The sequence below is a fragment of the Myxocyprinus asiaticus genome, chromosome 10 (assembly GCF_019703515.2).
Source record: "Myxocyprinus asiaticus isolate MX2 ecotype Aquarium Trade chromosome 10, UBuf_Myxa_2, whole genome shotgun sequence".
Taxonomy (NCBI): Eukaryota; Metazoa; Chordata; class Actinopteri; order Cypriniformes; family Catostomidae; genus Myxocyprinus; species Myxocyprinus asiaticus.
Window position 1 is genome coordinate 43,550,416 of NC_059353.1, and position 17,167 is coordinate 43,567,582.

The 17,167-nt window shown below is 34.5% G+C and overlaps 1 protein-coding gene across 3 annotated transcripts in view; it reads left to right on the forward strand.

Moving 5' to 3' along the window:
- LOC127447386 (protein phosphatase 1 regulatory subunit 1C-like) overlaps positions 1–14,979 on the forward strand; it is a 29,997-nt gene extending 15,018 nt beyond the window's left edge. For 2 of the 3 annotated variants that reach the window (XM_051709231.1, XM_051709232.1), the window contains exons 6-7: positions 8,263–8,463; positions 9,684–10,157. In XM_051709231.1, the coding sequence (XP_051565191.1) occupies positions 8,263–8,463; positions 9,684–9,751 (269 nt within the window). In that variant the 3' untranslated portion in view covers positions 9,752–10,157. Of the gene's footprint in view, positions 1–8,262; positions 8,464–9,683; positions 10,158–10,699; positions 10,856–12,774 lie in introns of those variants that run through there. The other variant, XM_051709233.1, reaches the window with a different exon arrangement.
- Positions 14,980–17,167: the final 2,188 nt, after the last annotated feature.

Below are 17,167 nucleotides of genomic sequence, written 5' to 3' on the forward strand. Positions count from 1 at the left end.
TAATTCTTTACTGTACTCACACAGTTTGGTTATTTAAAGGAGTGACAACCGCATTCTTCAACAATATTCACTTTTTTTTTATTTTTTTTATTCAGGTATTGACAGCTGCATTTACATTAAACCTTTGCTGTGTTGGAATGCAAAAATTATATTTTCTTGCTCAGTATTTTTGTTTTGCTTTCCAGTAAAAAATATCGGTAACACTTTCTATGAAGCCCATATTTATAATGCATTGTATAAGCATTATACATGCATTGTACTGCATCCATAATGTCTCATAATACACCTTATAATTTCTCATAAATAATTATAACTACAGTTATAAGACCACCTATTCATAGTTATACTTAAGAGTATAATGCATTATAACACAAACAACATCCAATTTTAACATAGCAGAAGCTAATAAAGTTAATCGTATAAGTGCTATATAGTGTAAACAGTCAATAGGCTTTATGACATGATTATATTATAAGTGGTCTTTGCCTACTTTAAGTTAAAAAAGCAATATCTTCTTATAAACAGATAAGTCAAACTTATATAATGGAAGTTATTCATAAAATAAGTCTCCAAATAAGATGTACAAACATTAAAGTTTATTGAACAGAGTCCAGCATAGAATCAGTTTGATTTTTTGTTTTATTCTTGGGTGTGTTTACATTCAAGAAGATTGGCTACATGTGTGATTACATAAACATTACATATTTAGAGTTTCTGGTATATTTTAACCTTGTAGCTTTAAAAGTGTTTTTTGTAATATCTCAAAATGTACATTGAATGTGTGTTATTTTGTGCATGTGTAATGTATATAATTCCAGCATGACTTGAAATGTCTTATAACCACTTAAAATATCTTATGGATGTTTATAAGAAGACATTACTTTTGCTACATTACTTAAAGCATACCTATGATATATATTACAAATATATAGTACATTATAACTTCTGCAGATACAATTGGATGTTGCTTGTGTTATAGTGCACTATACTCTAAGGTATAACTATGAATAGGTAAGTATTATAATGTAGTATAATTGTGGTTACAATTATTTATGAGAAGTTATAACATGTTATAAGGTGTATTATGAGACATTACTGATGCATTATAATGCATTATAAATGTGGGATTCATAGAAAGTGTTACCAAAATATCTGAACATCCTTACAACAAGATTACTTTACTTGAGAAGCAAAACTGTGTAAGATAACGAAATGCGAAAATGCTTTCCATGACTGCATCCTTTGAAAAACGATGACATTTGAAAACTGAAAACTGAGTTTTCAAACTTAAACAGATTAGTGTGGACATAGCCTTAGAGTAACTCATGTGTTATACGGTTTCTAGAGAGAGCATGCTATTTAAAAGCAGATGCTTAAAGAGCATAAACAAAACATGACGCCTCTTCCTAAAGCGGTTTACTAAAAATATGTCTCCAGTTGCTAATTTTTCTGTGGTCAAAAGTAGCTAAAACCAAACAGGTTAAACTTTTAGCATCCTTGTTTCTTGTTTACAGCAGTGAGATGCCAGTATGTTGCTAAGGTTATCACTATATCAACCATTCAAAACACACACGGAATGATCATTTAGGATTCACTCCCATTTTTAAATGCATTTGTCACATCCAAAATGTACCTGTGGGGTTCCCACTTCAGTACCAGTTATGTCAGACAAATGTCTCATCGCACAACTTTCTCTTTATCAGTGCTCACGCAGTGTTTGCAGTCAAAGTTTTAAAACAATGAATACGATGGAGAGTGGTGGAGTCTGCCTCGCTGACTCATGGGCAAGGCCATTTCCTGGCATGGATGTGCTAAATTCACATTAGCTTGAGCTATTGATTGAAGTGGGGGAGGAGGGGATATACATCATTCTAGAAAGATGGCCTCAAATGGATAGCCTGGCAGAGCAGTTTTGAGTGAACACTCAGCATCCTTTTGGTCAGTGCGAGGCAGAAACAGCTAAAGCAATCTGATTTGCTGATATGCTAAGCTAGCTGGCAGTGCTGGATGTGGCCAGTCATGGTGCAATGGTCCTATGCAAAAGTTTTCCTTTTTCTCTAACTTTGCCAAGAATGCAGAAAAGTTTTGAGAAGATACTCAGTGAAATGTCAACATGAAATCAAAATAGTCCCCATTTACTTTCTTAAAGGAATATCTCGGGTTCAAGTTAAGCTCAGTCAACAGCCTTTGTTGCATAATGTTGATTACCACAAAAAATGATTTCAACTCGTCCCTCTTTTTCTTAAAAAATAAGAATCAGGCTCAGGATATTCCTTTAATGCAAATTCCTGGCCTTAGTGTGCATCTATGTCTTTGTAATCTTTTTTTTTTCCTCCCCAATTTGTAATGCCCAATTCCCAATGCACTCTAAGTCCTCGTGGTGGTGTTGTGACTCGCCTCAATCCGGGTGGTGGAGGACGAATCTCAGTTGCCTCCGCGTCTGGGACAGTCAATCCGTGCATCTTATCACGTGGCTTGTTAAGCACGTTACCGCAGAGACATAGCGCGTGTGGAGGCTTCACGCTATTCTCCGCGGCATCCACGCACAACTCGCCACGCGCCCCACTGAGAACGAGAACCACATTATAGCGACCACAAGGAGGTTACCCAATGTGACTCTACTCTCCCTAGCAACCAGGCCAATTTGGTTGCTTAGGAGACCTGGCTGGAATCACTCAGCACGCCCTGGATTCAAACTCGTGACTCCAGGGGTGGTAGTCAGCATCTTTACTCGCTGAGTTACCCAGGCTCCGTCTTTGTAATCTTTAATCAAAATGTAATAATTTTCTCCCCTTTCCTCCAAACACCTGACTCCATTCTCGTACGTAACCCCCAATTTTCACTATACAATCAATTCCCGATGGATAAAATCAAGCACTGTTATAGTATAAATGGAAAAACCAAAAATAATCTTATGTACAGGCATGTGTAAATTGGGTATAGTGTATAAATACATATTAACATAATGTACATCTTATGGCATAAATACTTCAGATTCTGGATGCCAAATGGTTTGTGCCACGTCATTTCAACTTTTTTCAGGGTAAAACTGCAGAGTATTGTCTCTGCTATTGAGCTAGAGGTAGTTTATTTCTCTGGAATTCCCAGTATTTTTATTCTTTCTGAATTTCTGTGACTTAATGGATGTTGTTCAGTGAACATCCTTTTGTGATTATCTTTGTTTTACATTGATTTAAAAATGTAAATCTTTTTTTTTTTTCCAAGTTATTTATTTATGATAAAATCTTTCTTACTGTAACTAAATTCAGTATTGTTAAAGTGTTATTAACTCTGATAATTATGCCATTATAACAACAGAGGATACATTAGGCATTCTCATATCAGATTTTTACCATTGGATGTCTGCAGAGCTCAAAACTTCTGAAAGCTCTTAAAATGCTCTCAGTGCTGCTGAATGAGATATATATCAGCTTACAGTGCATTAGCTCTCTACTCTAAGTCACTAAGAAATAGGACTGGGCGATACACCAAATATTCATGATATAGTAACAGTGGCATGCTGGCGAGTGGCAATATAAAATGAAGCATCATTATCAACATCATGATTATTAAAATGTTTTATTTAGCCATTAAGTGTCATATCATTAGATTAGTTTTGTGATCTTTCCTTTTCTTGCAAGAATGCAAAAACGGCATTAGACAATATAATATATAACCCGAGCGTGACTTCTATGTGAATTTTCCATTCCCCTTATGATTTGTAAATAGTAGCCCCTAAGAAATATGCAATATATATATATATATATATATATATATATATATATATATATATACAGGTGCATCTCAATAAATTAGAATGTCGTGGAAAAGTTCATTTATTTCAGTAATTCAACTCAAATTGTGAAACTCGTGTATTAAATAAATTCAGTGCACACAGACTGAAGTAGTTTAAGTCTTTGGTTCTTTTAATTGTGATGATTTTGGCTCACATTTAACAAAAACCCACCAATTCACTATCTCAAAAAATTAGAATATGGTGACATGCCAATCAGCTAATCAACTCAAAACACCTGCAAAGGTTTCCTGAGCCTTCAAAATGGTCTCTCAGTTTGGTTCACTAGGCTACACAATCATGGGGAAGACTGCTGATCTGACAGTTGTCCAGAAGACAATCATTGACACCCTTCACAAGGAGGGTAAGCCACAAACATTCATCACCAAAGAAGCTGGCTGTTCACAGAGTGCTGTATCCAAGCATGTTAACAGAAAGTTGAGTGGAAGGAAAAAGTGTGGAAGAAAAAGATGCACAACCACATGAGGATTGTCAAGCAAAATCGATTCAAGAATTTGGGTGAACTTCACAAGGAATGGACTGAGGCTGGGGTCAAGGCATCAAGAGCCACCACACACAGACATGTCAAGGAATTTGGCTACAGTTGTCGTATTCCTCTTGTTAAGCCACTCCTGAACCACAGACAACGTCAGAGGCGTCTTACCTGGGCTAAGGAGAAGAAGAACTGGACTGTTGCCCAGTGGTCCAAAGTCCTCTTTCAGATGAGAGCAAGTTTTGTATTTCATTTGAAAACCAAGGTCCTAGAGTCTGGAGGAAGGGTGGAGAAGCTCATAGCCCAAGTTGCTTGAAGTCCAGTGTTAAGTTTCCACAGTCTGTGATGATCTGGGGTGCAATGTCATCTGCTGGTGTTGGTCCATTGTGTTTTTTGAAAACCAAAGTCACTGCACCCGTTTACCAAGAACTTTTGGAGCACTTCATGCTTCCTTCTGCTGACCAGCTTTTTAAAGATGCTGATTTCATTTTCCAGCAGGATTTGGCACCTGCCCACACTGCCAAAAGCACCAAAAGTTGGTTAAATGACCATGGTGTTGGTGTGCTTGACTGGCCAGCAAACTCACCAGACCTGAACCCCATAGAGAATCTATGGGGTATTGTCAAGAGGAAAATGAGAAACAAGAGACCAAAAAATGCAGATGAGCTGAAGGCCACTGTCAAAGAAACCTGGGCTTCCATACCACCTCAGCAGTGCGACAAACTGATCACCTCCATGCCATGCCGAATTGAGGCAGTAATTAAAGCAAAAGGAGCCCCTACCAAGTATTGAGTGCATATACAGTAAATGAACATACTTTCCAGAAGGCCAACAATTCACTAAAAATGTTTTTTTTTTTTATTGGTCTTATGATGTATTCTAATTTTTTGAGATAGTGAATTGGTGGGTTTTTGTTATTTGTGAGCCAAAATCATCACAATTAAAAGAACCAAAGACTTAAACTACTTCAGTCTGTGTGCACTGAATTTATTTAATACACGAGTTTCACAATTTGAGTTGAATGACTGAAATAAATGAACTTTTCCACGACATTCTAATTTATTGAGATGCACCTGTATATATATATATATATATATACATAAAAAAAAAATTTACCAAATATTTTTCAAAAAAAACTGATGTCCGCATACGTAGACAGCGGGTTGTGAAACTGTAAATAATACCAACCTATAGAAAGTCAAATGTTTTTTTGTTTTTTTTTAAATCAAATTGTTTATGTTTCCAGAAGTGTTGGTTATTCATGTTTTTGAGACGTTACAGATATTACATCAGAAATTAGCATAAATTATTCTGATTCAAATTAATTGCCAGCATCATCCAATCACTGCCAACTGTGTTAAAATAAAATTTTTCACTGATTACCATTGTCCCATGTCTGCCAAACATGTTGAGTGGTTCAAACATCATCTGCAGCCTGAAACTGAACTTTTTGGATGTTAGGAGTGAATGCACTTAGCTGCATAGGAAAGCTATAGGATGCTTCCTTGCTCCCTAATTAGAGAATGACTTAACCTCCAGTGTGCTGTCTGTCTGCACTGATCTCAGAACAGTTCAAAATGCACCTTATTTTCATCCTAACTTAGTATACAGCCTCTGAAAGCAAGTGTTTTCAGCTTTTGGATGCATCCTTTTATTCTCAAAAATGCACAGTGAATATAGGATATTTTAGGGGAAACGAGCCTATAGTCCACGAACATGGTCATTGTGTTTAACAGCTTGCCGTTTGCGATAAATAGATGAAATTTTTAAAATGGCATATCGGATGAAACTGGAGACTCTACTTTTTTTTTGACTCAAACAGGTTTTAATGTAAAAACTTTATGAGGTTTCTTACTAGATGTATTTACGTTGCCATTTCTCCCAAAGACAAACTCAGCTGAAATCGGCACCATGTTGTTTTGTCACATGACTCGGTGCGTCGAAAGTTTAACCCTTTACTGACAGCCCAGGGTCTCCTGAACTGAGATCAGTCGTTTTAAATGAAATTAAATAATGCATAGCCTATAGAGAGGCCAAAACGTAATGTCCTTGCATGTGGACATGGGGTTTCAGGAGGATAAAGACACTACCGGTCAAATTATTATTATTTCTTTTTATAAATTGATGCTTCTGTTCACCAATTATGCATTAAATTGATCAAAAATACTGCCAAAAACATTTGTAAGGTTGCAAATTATTATTACTGTTTGAAATAAGTATTTTATATTTTTATTTCTTTTCATTTTTTCCCCTTTTTCAATAAATCATTCTAATGTGCTAATTTGGTACTCAAGAAACTTTTCTTATTATTATAACAGTTGAAAATGATTGTGATACTTAATGAAGTGTGGAAATCACAATACGGTGTCTTTTTCCAGTTGCTGAGGTATTGAGGACACTACTTGCATTTCTTTCTTTACACTTGCAAGTCAAATTTTGGTTTTCAAAATGGTCAAATAGAAACACATTCATGAAAGATTAAAGCAAACTGGATCCAACCAGGACATGCAGTACGCTACTGTAGAGGGAAGTAGATTGCTCAGATGCACAACAACATGAAGACAAGTACACTAGAGTCAGTCCATCTAGAAACAGACCCATCACAGGTCCTCAACTGGCAGCTTCAATGAACAGAACATGCCAAACACTTGCACTGCTGCAAGTAGAGGATTCTTGGATGAACCAAAAGTTTAAAGAACACTATAAAAACTGATTTTAAGGTTTAGTTGTATCAACAAGCTTTTTTGCGTTGAGACAACTAAAATGTTGTGCCAACTGAACTTGTTAAGTTTTGATTCTATTAACTTGTACTTAAGTTGGATTAACAATCATATTTGCCATTTCAACTCACTTAACAAAGTTGACTGAAAAAGCAAAGATTTGACAGGTCCCAGCATGCATTGCAGCATGACTAAATAATAAGATTAGTGTTGTAGGCTTATTTTTATTTATTTATTTTTTTGCAGTTTGTGGACTTTATCTGTGCTGTTTTTGTTGTTTTTGCCTTTACTTTTAGTTAATAGTTGTGTGGTGATGTTAATATCTTTATATTTTATTTAATGGTTTTTGTTGAGTGTCACCATTACTGAGCTTTGTATTGAAAACTCTGTGCCTGCTGCTATGCATCCGGAGTAGCCTTGAATGTTATAATATAAAAATTATTTGAACAAAACTTGTTAAATCCAGATAACAAAAAATAAACAGTTTTGTCAAGGAATTATTTAGTTGTCTTGACAAAACTTCTTAAGTTGAAAGAAATTGATATGTTTTGTTAATGTAACTTGACTGAGTCAAAGCAAACAGATAACTAGCTTAATTTAAGTTGAGTGAACAATTTTTTTCTTTTACAGTGAATACAGCATTTATTTAAATAGAATTAATCAATCTGTTGTAAAATTATAAATGTCTTTACATCATTCTTCATCGACTTAATGCATCCTCTGTGAACAGAAGCATTATTTTCTTTCAAAAACAAAAGTTTTATTGTTCTAAAACTTTTGACCAGTAGTGTATATATGTAAATGATTAGAAATCATTATTTTTGTGTAAATTTAGGACATTTCAGTGAAAATAAATACCGGTATATAAATATGAACTTTGCTCTGAAATTTTGTCTAAAGGGTGAAAAATACCAAGATATACTATGTATGTTTTAGCTATATCATGCAGCCCAACTCAACAAGCTAAAGAAGCATGTTATAAAATACAGTTATAGCCTACACCACAAGTTAATCGGACATATTTGAGAGTGTAATCTAATATATTTCTTTGGCTTCAGATTTACAGTATACAGCACACATGCATCTCGTCAGTCATTCATTGTCCATTTCATGGTTGATCGTTGTGTGCTGTCAGATTCATTTCATACATTTGAATGGGGTTGAGCGGTCTCACAGTGTCACACACACTGCACGCCTGTGCTGATAGCCTGTGTCCACTGTGTGGCGCTGTGCTGTGTGTATTGTGTTGAGTGCAGAGCTGCAGCTGGTGGTGGAGCAGCACTTTCAGAGGCAGGAGGAGCAGGATGTGGGGCTCTCTGACAGCCCAGACACGCCCAGTCCAATCACAGCACAGCATTTTCCCAACCAAGCTCAGTGGGCCAATCACAACAGCTCAGAGCCGAATAGCAATGAGTCTTATGTCAGTTCTGAGGGGCAGCCAGGCAGTGGGGATGGGGGTAAGTCCAGAACAAAACTGGCAAGCAAAGTGAGAATATCTTTCCTTTGAACAATGGTGTGGACAGTACAATCCCTAATATCTGACAGAGGTAGATCCTCCAACCTCCCATCTGGTGTAGAAAAAACAAAAAAACTCTAAATGAAATAATTAAATGAATAAACCATTAAATATATGCCATTTTTTGTAGTATTCCATGAAACCACAATGATTATTGTTAAGAACATTTAATAATATTCACTTTTACAAAATTAGCATTGCATTCACATTTTTTTCTCGTAAGTGTTCCGTTATAATGGGAAAGCTCTTTGGGTCAATCAAAATGATTAAATCAATAATTAATTAAATAAATAATTAAATGTCCCAATTTATTTGGCAGAGTAATATGAAAACACACCAATTATTATTAGAAACCTCATTTCATGATATTTGCTGACACAAAACTAGTAATGCATGCAAAATCTCATATTGTTATGAAAAAGCTCTGTGGGGAAATTCATTCATATATGAAGCTTATTATTATGAAAGTGACATTTGGAAATGCTCATTATTATAATGAAAAGAAAATGATTTAAATGCAGTACTAGTTTTGTGAAAGTGGATATCATGGACTGTTTTTAACAATAATTTAGTTTTTATGGAATATTACAAAATAAGTTGGTAATTGTTGCTTGATTTAATAATTAATTACTTAATTGGTTTAATTATTTCAAAATAAATAGTTGCATTTCACTACTGATTTAATTATTTATTGATTTAACTGTTTCAAAATGCATTGTTGCTTTTGACTGTGGATTTATTTACTTATTTCATTATTTTTAAAAATAGAATTTTTCCATTTAACTTTTGATTTTATTATTTATTAATGTAATTACTTCAAAATACATTGCTGCATTTACCTGCGGATTTATTTACTCATTTCATTAATAATTTACTGATGTAAATAAATTCTTGCTTTTGATTTATTGATTGATTTATGTCATTTTGAGTGCTTTGATTCTATATAAAATATAAATTGTATGCTATATGTACTATAACTATAATCACCACTAATAGATGTAGAATAGCTGATTGCTCGGATGGTAGATCGACTGTACTTTACTGACAAGACTTTTTGTCTCTGTCTTTCCTCCCTCCACTTTCTTTTAAAATTATAATTCTTTTTTCTCTCTTATTATTTTCAATATTATTATTGCCATTGCTTTGTATATTCATATGCAGGAAACACACCAGACACTTCAGGAAGTGAGCAGAAAATCTTGAGCAGTCCTTCATCTGTCTCTCGATAGCCGAAATAATGTACCTGGCACACTGTAGACCCTTAACTTTACTGCCCTCTTCACTCTTTGGACTCTTAAATAAGAAGAGGCTGTTCATCTAAATTTATGCATTGTACTTTCTCAACTCTTTCTATGTTCACTTCCACAGCAACAATTATTTTATTTTATTTTATTTATGTGAAATGAAATGCTTGTTCTTCACTTTCAATTATGTACTTATAATGACCAGCTGTCCTGTTTGAAAAAATGGCTTTTGAAATACTTACTATGTATATATGTGGCATCAGAAATGCGTGCAGCATATTTTTGGCACTTTTGAGATCAGCTGTAACAATTTCTTTATGGTTTTGAGTAGAGAAAAAGTAATAAACAATTTTTGAAACATAAAATAAAAAAGAAGGAATGATGTAAATAACTTTGAGTGAGTGATATTTATCTAACGTTACTATCCTTTTGGTCCTGCACTTCCAATCTCTAAAATATATTATCTTACTCTCTGACGAATAATTGATTGAATGTATTATACATATATACATGCTTTACATGTAATATGGCTTGAAGGTGAAGTGTGTACTAGTTACTTTTACTAGCTTTGCTACATAGACACTCAGTTCCAGATTATTATTATTATTATTATTTATTTTTTTATTTTTTGGGGGGGGACTGTGCCAAACATGGTGTAAATTTGGGGCGAGACTAGCTGTTTCTCCAAACTTGTTTGAAGACAGTAATTTTTTTCAGTTTAGTGCCACTAGTGGTGCAGAAGTTACATATTTCACCTTTATGAACAATTAGAGGGTATGAAGATGTACAGTAGGATCAATATCAACCTTTGAATGTCTTTGAGCCTCTTCTTTAAATAGTCAAATGGGTAAGTCTTAATGGGTAAGTTTGGTCCTTTAGTGGCTGAGACAGTGACTGGTGCATGCTGGGACTCATGGTTTGTTCATCCTGCAGGTAAAGAGCACAGCGATAGCCAGCAGGAGGAGAGAGAGAGCCATCATCCTCACAGACTCTCTCAAAAACACCTGGACACACTGTCAGAGGAACCTGGGGATCTGTTGCCACGACGCAAAGACACACCCTACCAGCACCAGCCACCTTTCATTCCTGGTAGGGGCCATAATTATCAACACATTTTAATGCCACAGAAAAACATGAGATGACAAGTAGAAAGATATTTTTTTGTTGATCCTGGAATAGCAGTGCTATTATGCCATTCAGATTTAGGGTTAGATTTACACTATTAAAAAAAAAAAAAACATTTCAAATGAAAAATTAAAAAATGATTTCAATTAAATGTATTTCAATTTCTTCACCGAGTATAAGTTAGTTCAATTAATTAATGCCAAAGCAAATTTAGTTGTTCATACATCTTATTAATTTTTTTTACATACTTTTATATACATTTATTTTGATATCATATTATTTTGTTCATTATTTAATCACTCAGATCACTACATTCAATTTGATAACAAAATTGTCAAAAATGGGATACCATTTCCGGAAAATTGTGCTTTGGTTAGCCATAATTACGGTATGAGATACCAAGTCACATTTATGACATAAGTCAAAATTATGAGGTAATAAGTCATATTTATGACAAAAAGTCAATTTGGAAAAAAAGTCTTAATTATAAGATTTGAAGACAATTATGAGATACTAAGTCATAATTATGAGATAAAGTCAATTTGGAATAAAAAAGTCCAAATGATGAGATAGTAAGTCATAATTATGAGATAGTAAGTCATAATTATGAGATAACGTTAATTTGGAATAAAAAAGTCCAAATGATGAGATAGTAAGTCATAATTATGAGATAGTAAGTCATAATTATAAGATATGAAGGAAGAATTATGAGATAAAGTCAATTTGGAATAAAAAAGTCTAAATTATGAGATAGTAAGTCATAATTATGAGATATGAAGGCGTAATTATGAGATACTAAGTCATAATTATGAGATAAAGTCAATATGTAATAAAAAAGTCTAATTATGAGATCGTAAGTCATATTTATAGCATAAAAAGTCATAATTATGAGATAGTAAGTCATAATTATAAGATACGAAGTCATATTCATGGCATAAAAAGTCATGATTATGAGATAAAAAGAAAAGATTATGAGATAAACAGTCAAAATTATGAGATACTCATAATGAGATAATGTCAAACTTATGAGATAAAAAAGTCAAAATTATGAGATACTATTTCATAATTATGATATACTAAGTAATTTTTATGAAAAAGTCATAAAGGGATAAAAGGTCAAAATTATGTGCTACTAAGGTAAAGAAGTCCAAATTATGAGATAGTATGTCATATTAATGAGAAAAGGTCGTAATTATGAGATATTCATTCATAAATTATTCATAATTCAGTTACAAACTCACATTGATCTGATGTTTTCTCATTGCAGAGAATAATACTGACTAATGATTTGTGAACTAATTGAAGAGGGTTTCAAACATGGTTTTACTAATTATGAAATACTTGCCTCATTAGCGGAATTGTATAGAATTGTACTGAGCAAACGCACTCTCGAAAGGATTTTAAGTAGGAAGAAAAAACAAAACAATGTGGCTGAAGTGGCATCTTTCATTCAACAACCTTAAACCTCAATCAATCTCACTGTTATAGGTGGATTCACCAGAAATCTTGGTTTAATGGTATTGTATCTAAGAATTATGATATTTCATCATTATGACTTACTACCTCATAATGTTGGCCTGTTATGTCATGAATGACAATGTCTCATAATGAGGACTTGTCAACAAAAAAATCTGACTTAGCATCTCATAATTTTGACTTACTAATGCACCTTTTCCCACATGTGGTGATGATGGGCTTCTATAGTAATACAATTGAAATGCTTACATATAAAAAAATTATTTTAGGACTGGGGTTATGAACAAGAAAAAAATTAATTAAAAAAATCTTGTCAACATTCTTGTCTAGTCTATCCTATCACTCCTCTCTGAATTTCTAGGTTGGTCACTCTTTCTTAGATCTTTTTTTTTATTTATTTTTTTCAGGGGTAAAGGTGCTGAATAACCAAACAGATTCTTCTTCGCCTTTCCAGGAGGATGTGGAGAACAGCGGAGAACATAAAGACCGTCAGACAGAGTAACAGAGTTACACGATGAAGTGAATTAATTCATAGTATTGTTTGGAAGCTATTTTCATTATACCTTGTTTCCATTTTTTTAAAAATTTTTTTTTATTTGATTTTTATTTTTATTGTTTGCAGGTGAAATTGTTCTTCTGTGTACAGATTTTGACAGTGAATACAGTCATTTCACTCCAAAAGACAATGGGGCCTAAAAGTCTGAGACCCCATTGAAAATCAGGGAGTTTTTTTGTTTTGTTTTGTTTTTTTCTCCAATTTAACATTGAAAGAAACAGAATTTTTTGGGATTTAAAAAAATTTTAAACAAAGAAAAGGACATAAAACAAAGTAGAAATATTTAAGATTCTGCACTATTTTCAAACGTGTAAGCAAATTTGTGACATTGGCCACAAGACATCAGCCATTTGGACCCCACTGTTTATATTCTCTTGTATTGTTTTGTTTTATTTCATAATATTAACCTTCATGCTGTTATATTTTATTATCGCCTGATGGCTCTTTTAAAGTTTTCTATGAACTTCATGATTAGTTATAAAATGAAAATGTTACATTACAAAACTGATGCTCCGCCAATGTTTTAGCAATACATGGAGAGGATTGCAAATCACATCCTGCCACTTTATTTTTGATCACCTCATGTAGAAAGAGCTTGACGTTTTGTTGAAACTTTCTCTGACAAAAGGAATATTTTTGTAGGTATGGCTGTTTTGTATGCAGACGTGACTCTGATGTCCCCACATGACTGTGTATAGCTCACCAACTCTCTGAATTTCTGAAATGTGGGCATCATACAAAGAGTTAAAGCTTTATACATACTCACATGATCATTGGATTATTTTAGATCTTCTGTTATATACACAAAACATTAGAATCATCAGCCTGTATCAGTGTCTCATAATACCATAATACCAAGTTAACAACAGGGCAAATTTTGTGGTTTGTGTAAATAAGTTTGAACAGCTAAGAGCTCTTTTATGCCACTATTTTAATGAGGTCACCAACAAATTTAAAAGAAAAATGATAGGGAACTGTTTTTTTCTGTCCCAATCATTAACAAGTATTTCCCTTATCTGATTCAGATTTAGATTCAATATCAATTGATATGGGTATATATATATATATATATATATATATATTATTTTTTTTTCTTCTCCCCTTTTCTCCCCAATTTGGAATGCCCAATTCCCAATGCGCTCTAAGTCCTCGTGGTGGCATAGTGACTCCGGGTGGCGGAGGACGAATCTCAGTTGCCTCCGCATCTGAGACCGTCAATCTGCGCATCTTATCATGTGGCTTGTTGAGCACGTTACCGCGGAGACATAGCGCATATGGAGGCTTCACGCTATTCTCCGCGGCGTCCATGCACAGCTCACAACGTGCCCCACTGAGAGCGAGAACCAAATTTAGCGACCACGAGGAGGTTACCCCATGTGACTCTACCCTCCCTAGCAACCGGGTCAATTTGGTTGCTTAGGAGACCTGGCTGGAGTCACTCAGCATGCCCTGGATTCGAATTCACGACTCCAGGGGTGGTAGTCAGCGTCAATACTCACTGAGCTACCCAGGCCCCGATATGGGTATATTTAAGTTATAATGTCAATTTTGCTTCCATATGAAAGAAATTTTCACCCAGCTAATGCTGTTAATTATACAGGGGACCTTCTAACTAGGTACATTATCAAGGTAGGTACAATATAGGTACAATCTCAAATCCAGGGCGTGACTCCAGTGAGGCTTCCTAAGCAACCATTGGCCCGGTTGCTAGGATGGGTAGAGTCACATTGGGTTAACCTCCTCGTGGTCACTATAATGTGGTTCTTGCTCTTGGTGGGGCACGTGGTGAGTTGTACGTGGATGCCACAGAGAATAGCGTGAGTCTCCCGTGCGCTAGGTCTACTCAGTAACGCGCTCAACAAGCCACATGATAAGATGCGCGGATTGACATCTCAGACGCAGAGGGAACTGAGATTTGTCCTCCGCCACCCGGATTGAGGCGAGTCACTATGCCACCATGAGGACCTGGAGCGCATTGGGAATTGGGCATGCCAAATTGGGGAGAAAAAAAAATGTACAAATCCATGTATTCCATCAATAAATATGATATTATATATATTTTGTGACATGTTTATTGTTTAATGCATAATTTAAACCATTTACAATAGTTACATTGATTTGTAGAAAACATAAAAATCAGTAATGTCTCTTTAAGAAAACCAGAAGTTCTGTAAAGAGCATCTGTAAATGAGCGCATATTAATGAGAGAGGACTCAAATGGCTTGTTTACCTTATCTGTGCTATTCGCAATTAGAATTAAAAGTTTATGTTTTGTTGTTTTTGATCAACAGTTGACTGTAAAGAACAGAAAGGATTTTAAAAGAGAAATTATTCAGTCTCTGGACACACATTACACAGAGCGAGTCAAACCAAACTTTTACTCCAAACACAGTGAAAGGATGCTGAACATTTTTGCCAATGTACTAAATCACTGGTGAGTGAAATCTGAACATTTACCAGCCAGTGGCTAATCATTATTTCGTTATTTTTAGTCGCATCGGAAAATCTATATTTTTACCCAGTCCTATTAACTAGCTGTTAATGTAAATCATATTGGGATGGATATGACAAAAAAAATTTTAAAATAGGAAATTTTTCACCCCAAAATAATAAGAAAATAAAAATACATATAAAGCTCTGGAAAAAATTAAGAGACCATGGCAAAATTATCCGTTTCCCTGGATTTAAGATTTATAGGTATGTGTTTGAGTAAAATGAACATTTTTGTTTTATTCTATAAAGTACTGACAACATTTCTCCCAAATTCCAAATAAAAATATTGTCATTTAGAGCATTTATTTGCAGAAAATGACAACTGGTCAAAATAAAAATAAAAGATGCAGTGTTTTCAGACCTCGAATAATGCAAAGAAAACAAGTTCATATTCATTTGTAAACAACACAATACTAATGTTTTAATTTAAGAAGAGTTCAGAAATCAATATTTGGTGGAATAACCCTGATTTTCAATCACAGCTTTCATGCATCTTGGCATGCTCTCTACCAGTCTTTTACATTGCTGTTGGATGATTTTATGCCACTCCAGGTGTAGAAATTCAAGCAGCTCGGCTTTGTTTGATGGCTTGTGGCCATCCATCTTCCTCTTGATCACATTCCAGAGGTTTTCAGTGGTGTTCAGGTCTGGAGATTGGGCTGGCCATGACAGGGTCTTGATCAGGTGGTCCTCCATCCACACCTTGATTGACCTGGCTGTGTGGCATGGTGCATTGTCCTGCTCGAAAAATCAATCCTCAGAGTTGAAGAACATTGTTAGAACAGAAGGAAGGATAACCTTGTACGTGGCTTGATTCATGCGCCCTTCACAAAGACACATCTGCCAGATTCCAACCTTGCTGAAGCACCCCCAGATCATCACCGATCCTCCACCTGGTCGTCTATTGGTTAGACGAGACCTGGAGAGGCCTTCAAGCCACAGTGTCTCACACCCACTGTGAAATTTGGTGGAGGATCGGTGATGATCTGGGGGTGATTCAGCAAGGCTGGAATTGGGCAGATTCGTCTTTGTGAAGGGTGCATGAATCAAGCCACGTACAAGGTTATCCTTGATCTTCCTTGATCAAGAGGAAGATGGATGGCCACAAGCCATCAAACAAAGCCGAGCTGCTTGAATTTTTGCACCAGGAGTAGCATAAAATCATCCAACAGCAATGTGAAAGACTGGTAGAGAGCATGCCAAGATGCATGAAAGCTGTGATTGAAAATCAGGGTTATTCCAACAAATATTGATTTCTGAACTCTTCTTAAATTAAAACATTAGTATTGTGTTGTTTAAAAATGAATATGAACTTGTTTTCTTTGCATTATTCGAGATCTGAAAACACTGCATCTTTTTTGTTATTTTGACCAGTTGTCATTTTCTGCAAATAAATGCTCTAAATGACAATATTTTTATTTGGAATTTGGGAGAAATGTTGTCAGTACTAATAATAAAACAAAAATGTTCATTTTACTCAAACACATTCCTATAAATAATAAATTCATAGAAATTTAGCAGTGGTCTCCAGAGCTGTGTGTATATATATATATATATATATATATATATATATATATATATATATATATATATATATATATATATATATATATATATATATATAAATGTAAATATATAAAAACCTAATTCTTATTGTAATGCAAACATTTGTTGAACTAATTTAATTAGATTTTTAATAAAATATGTGTATTCAGATAGGATGATTTTCATTACAATATTACAGTAATGAG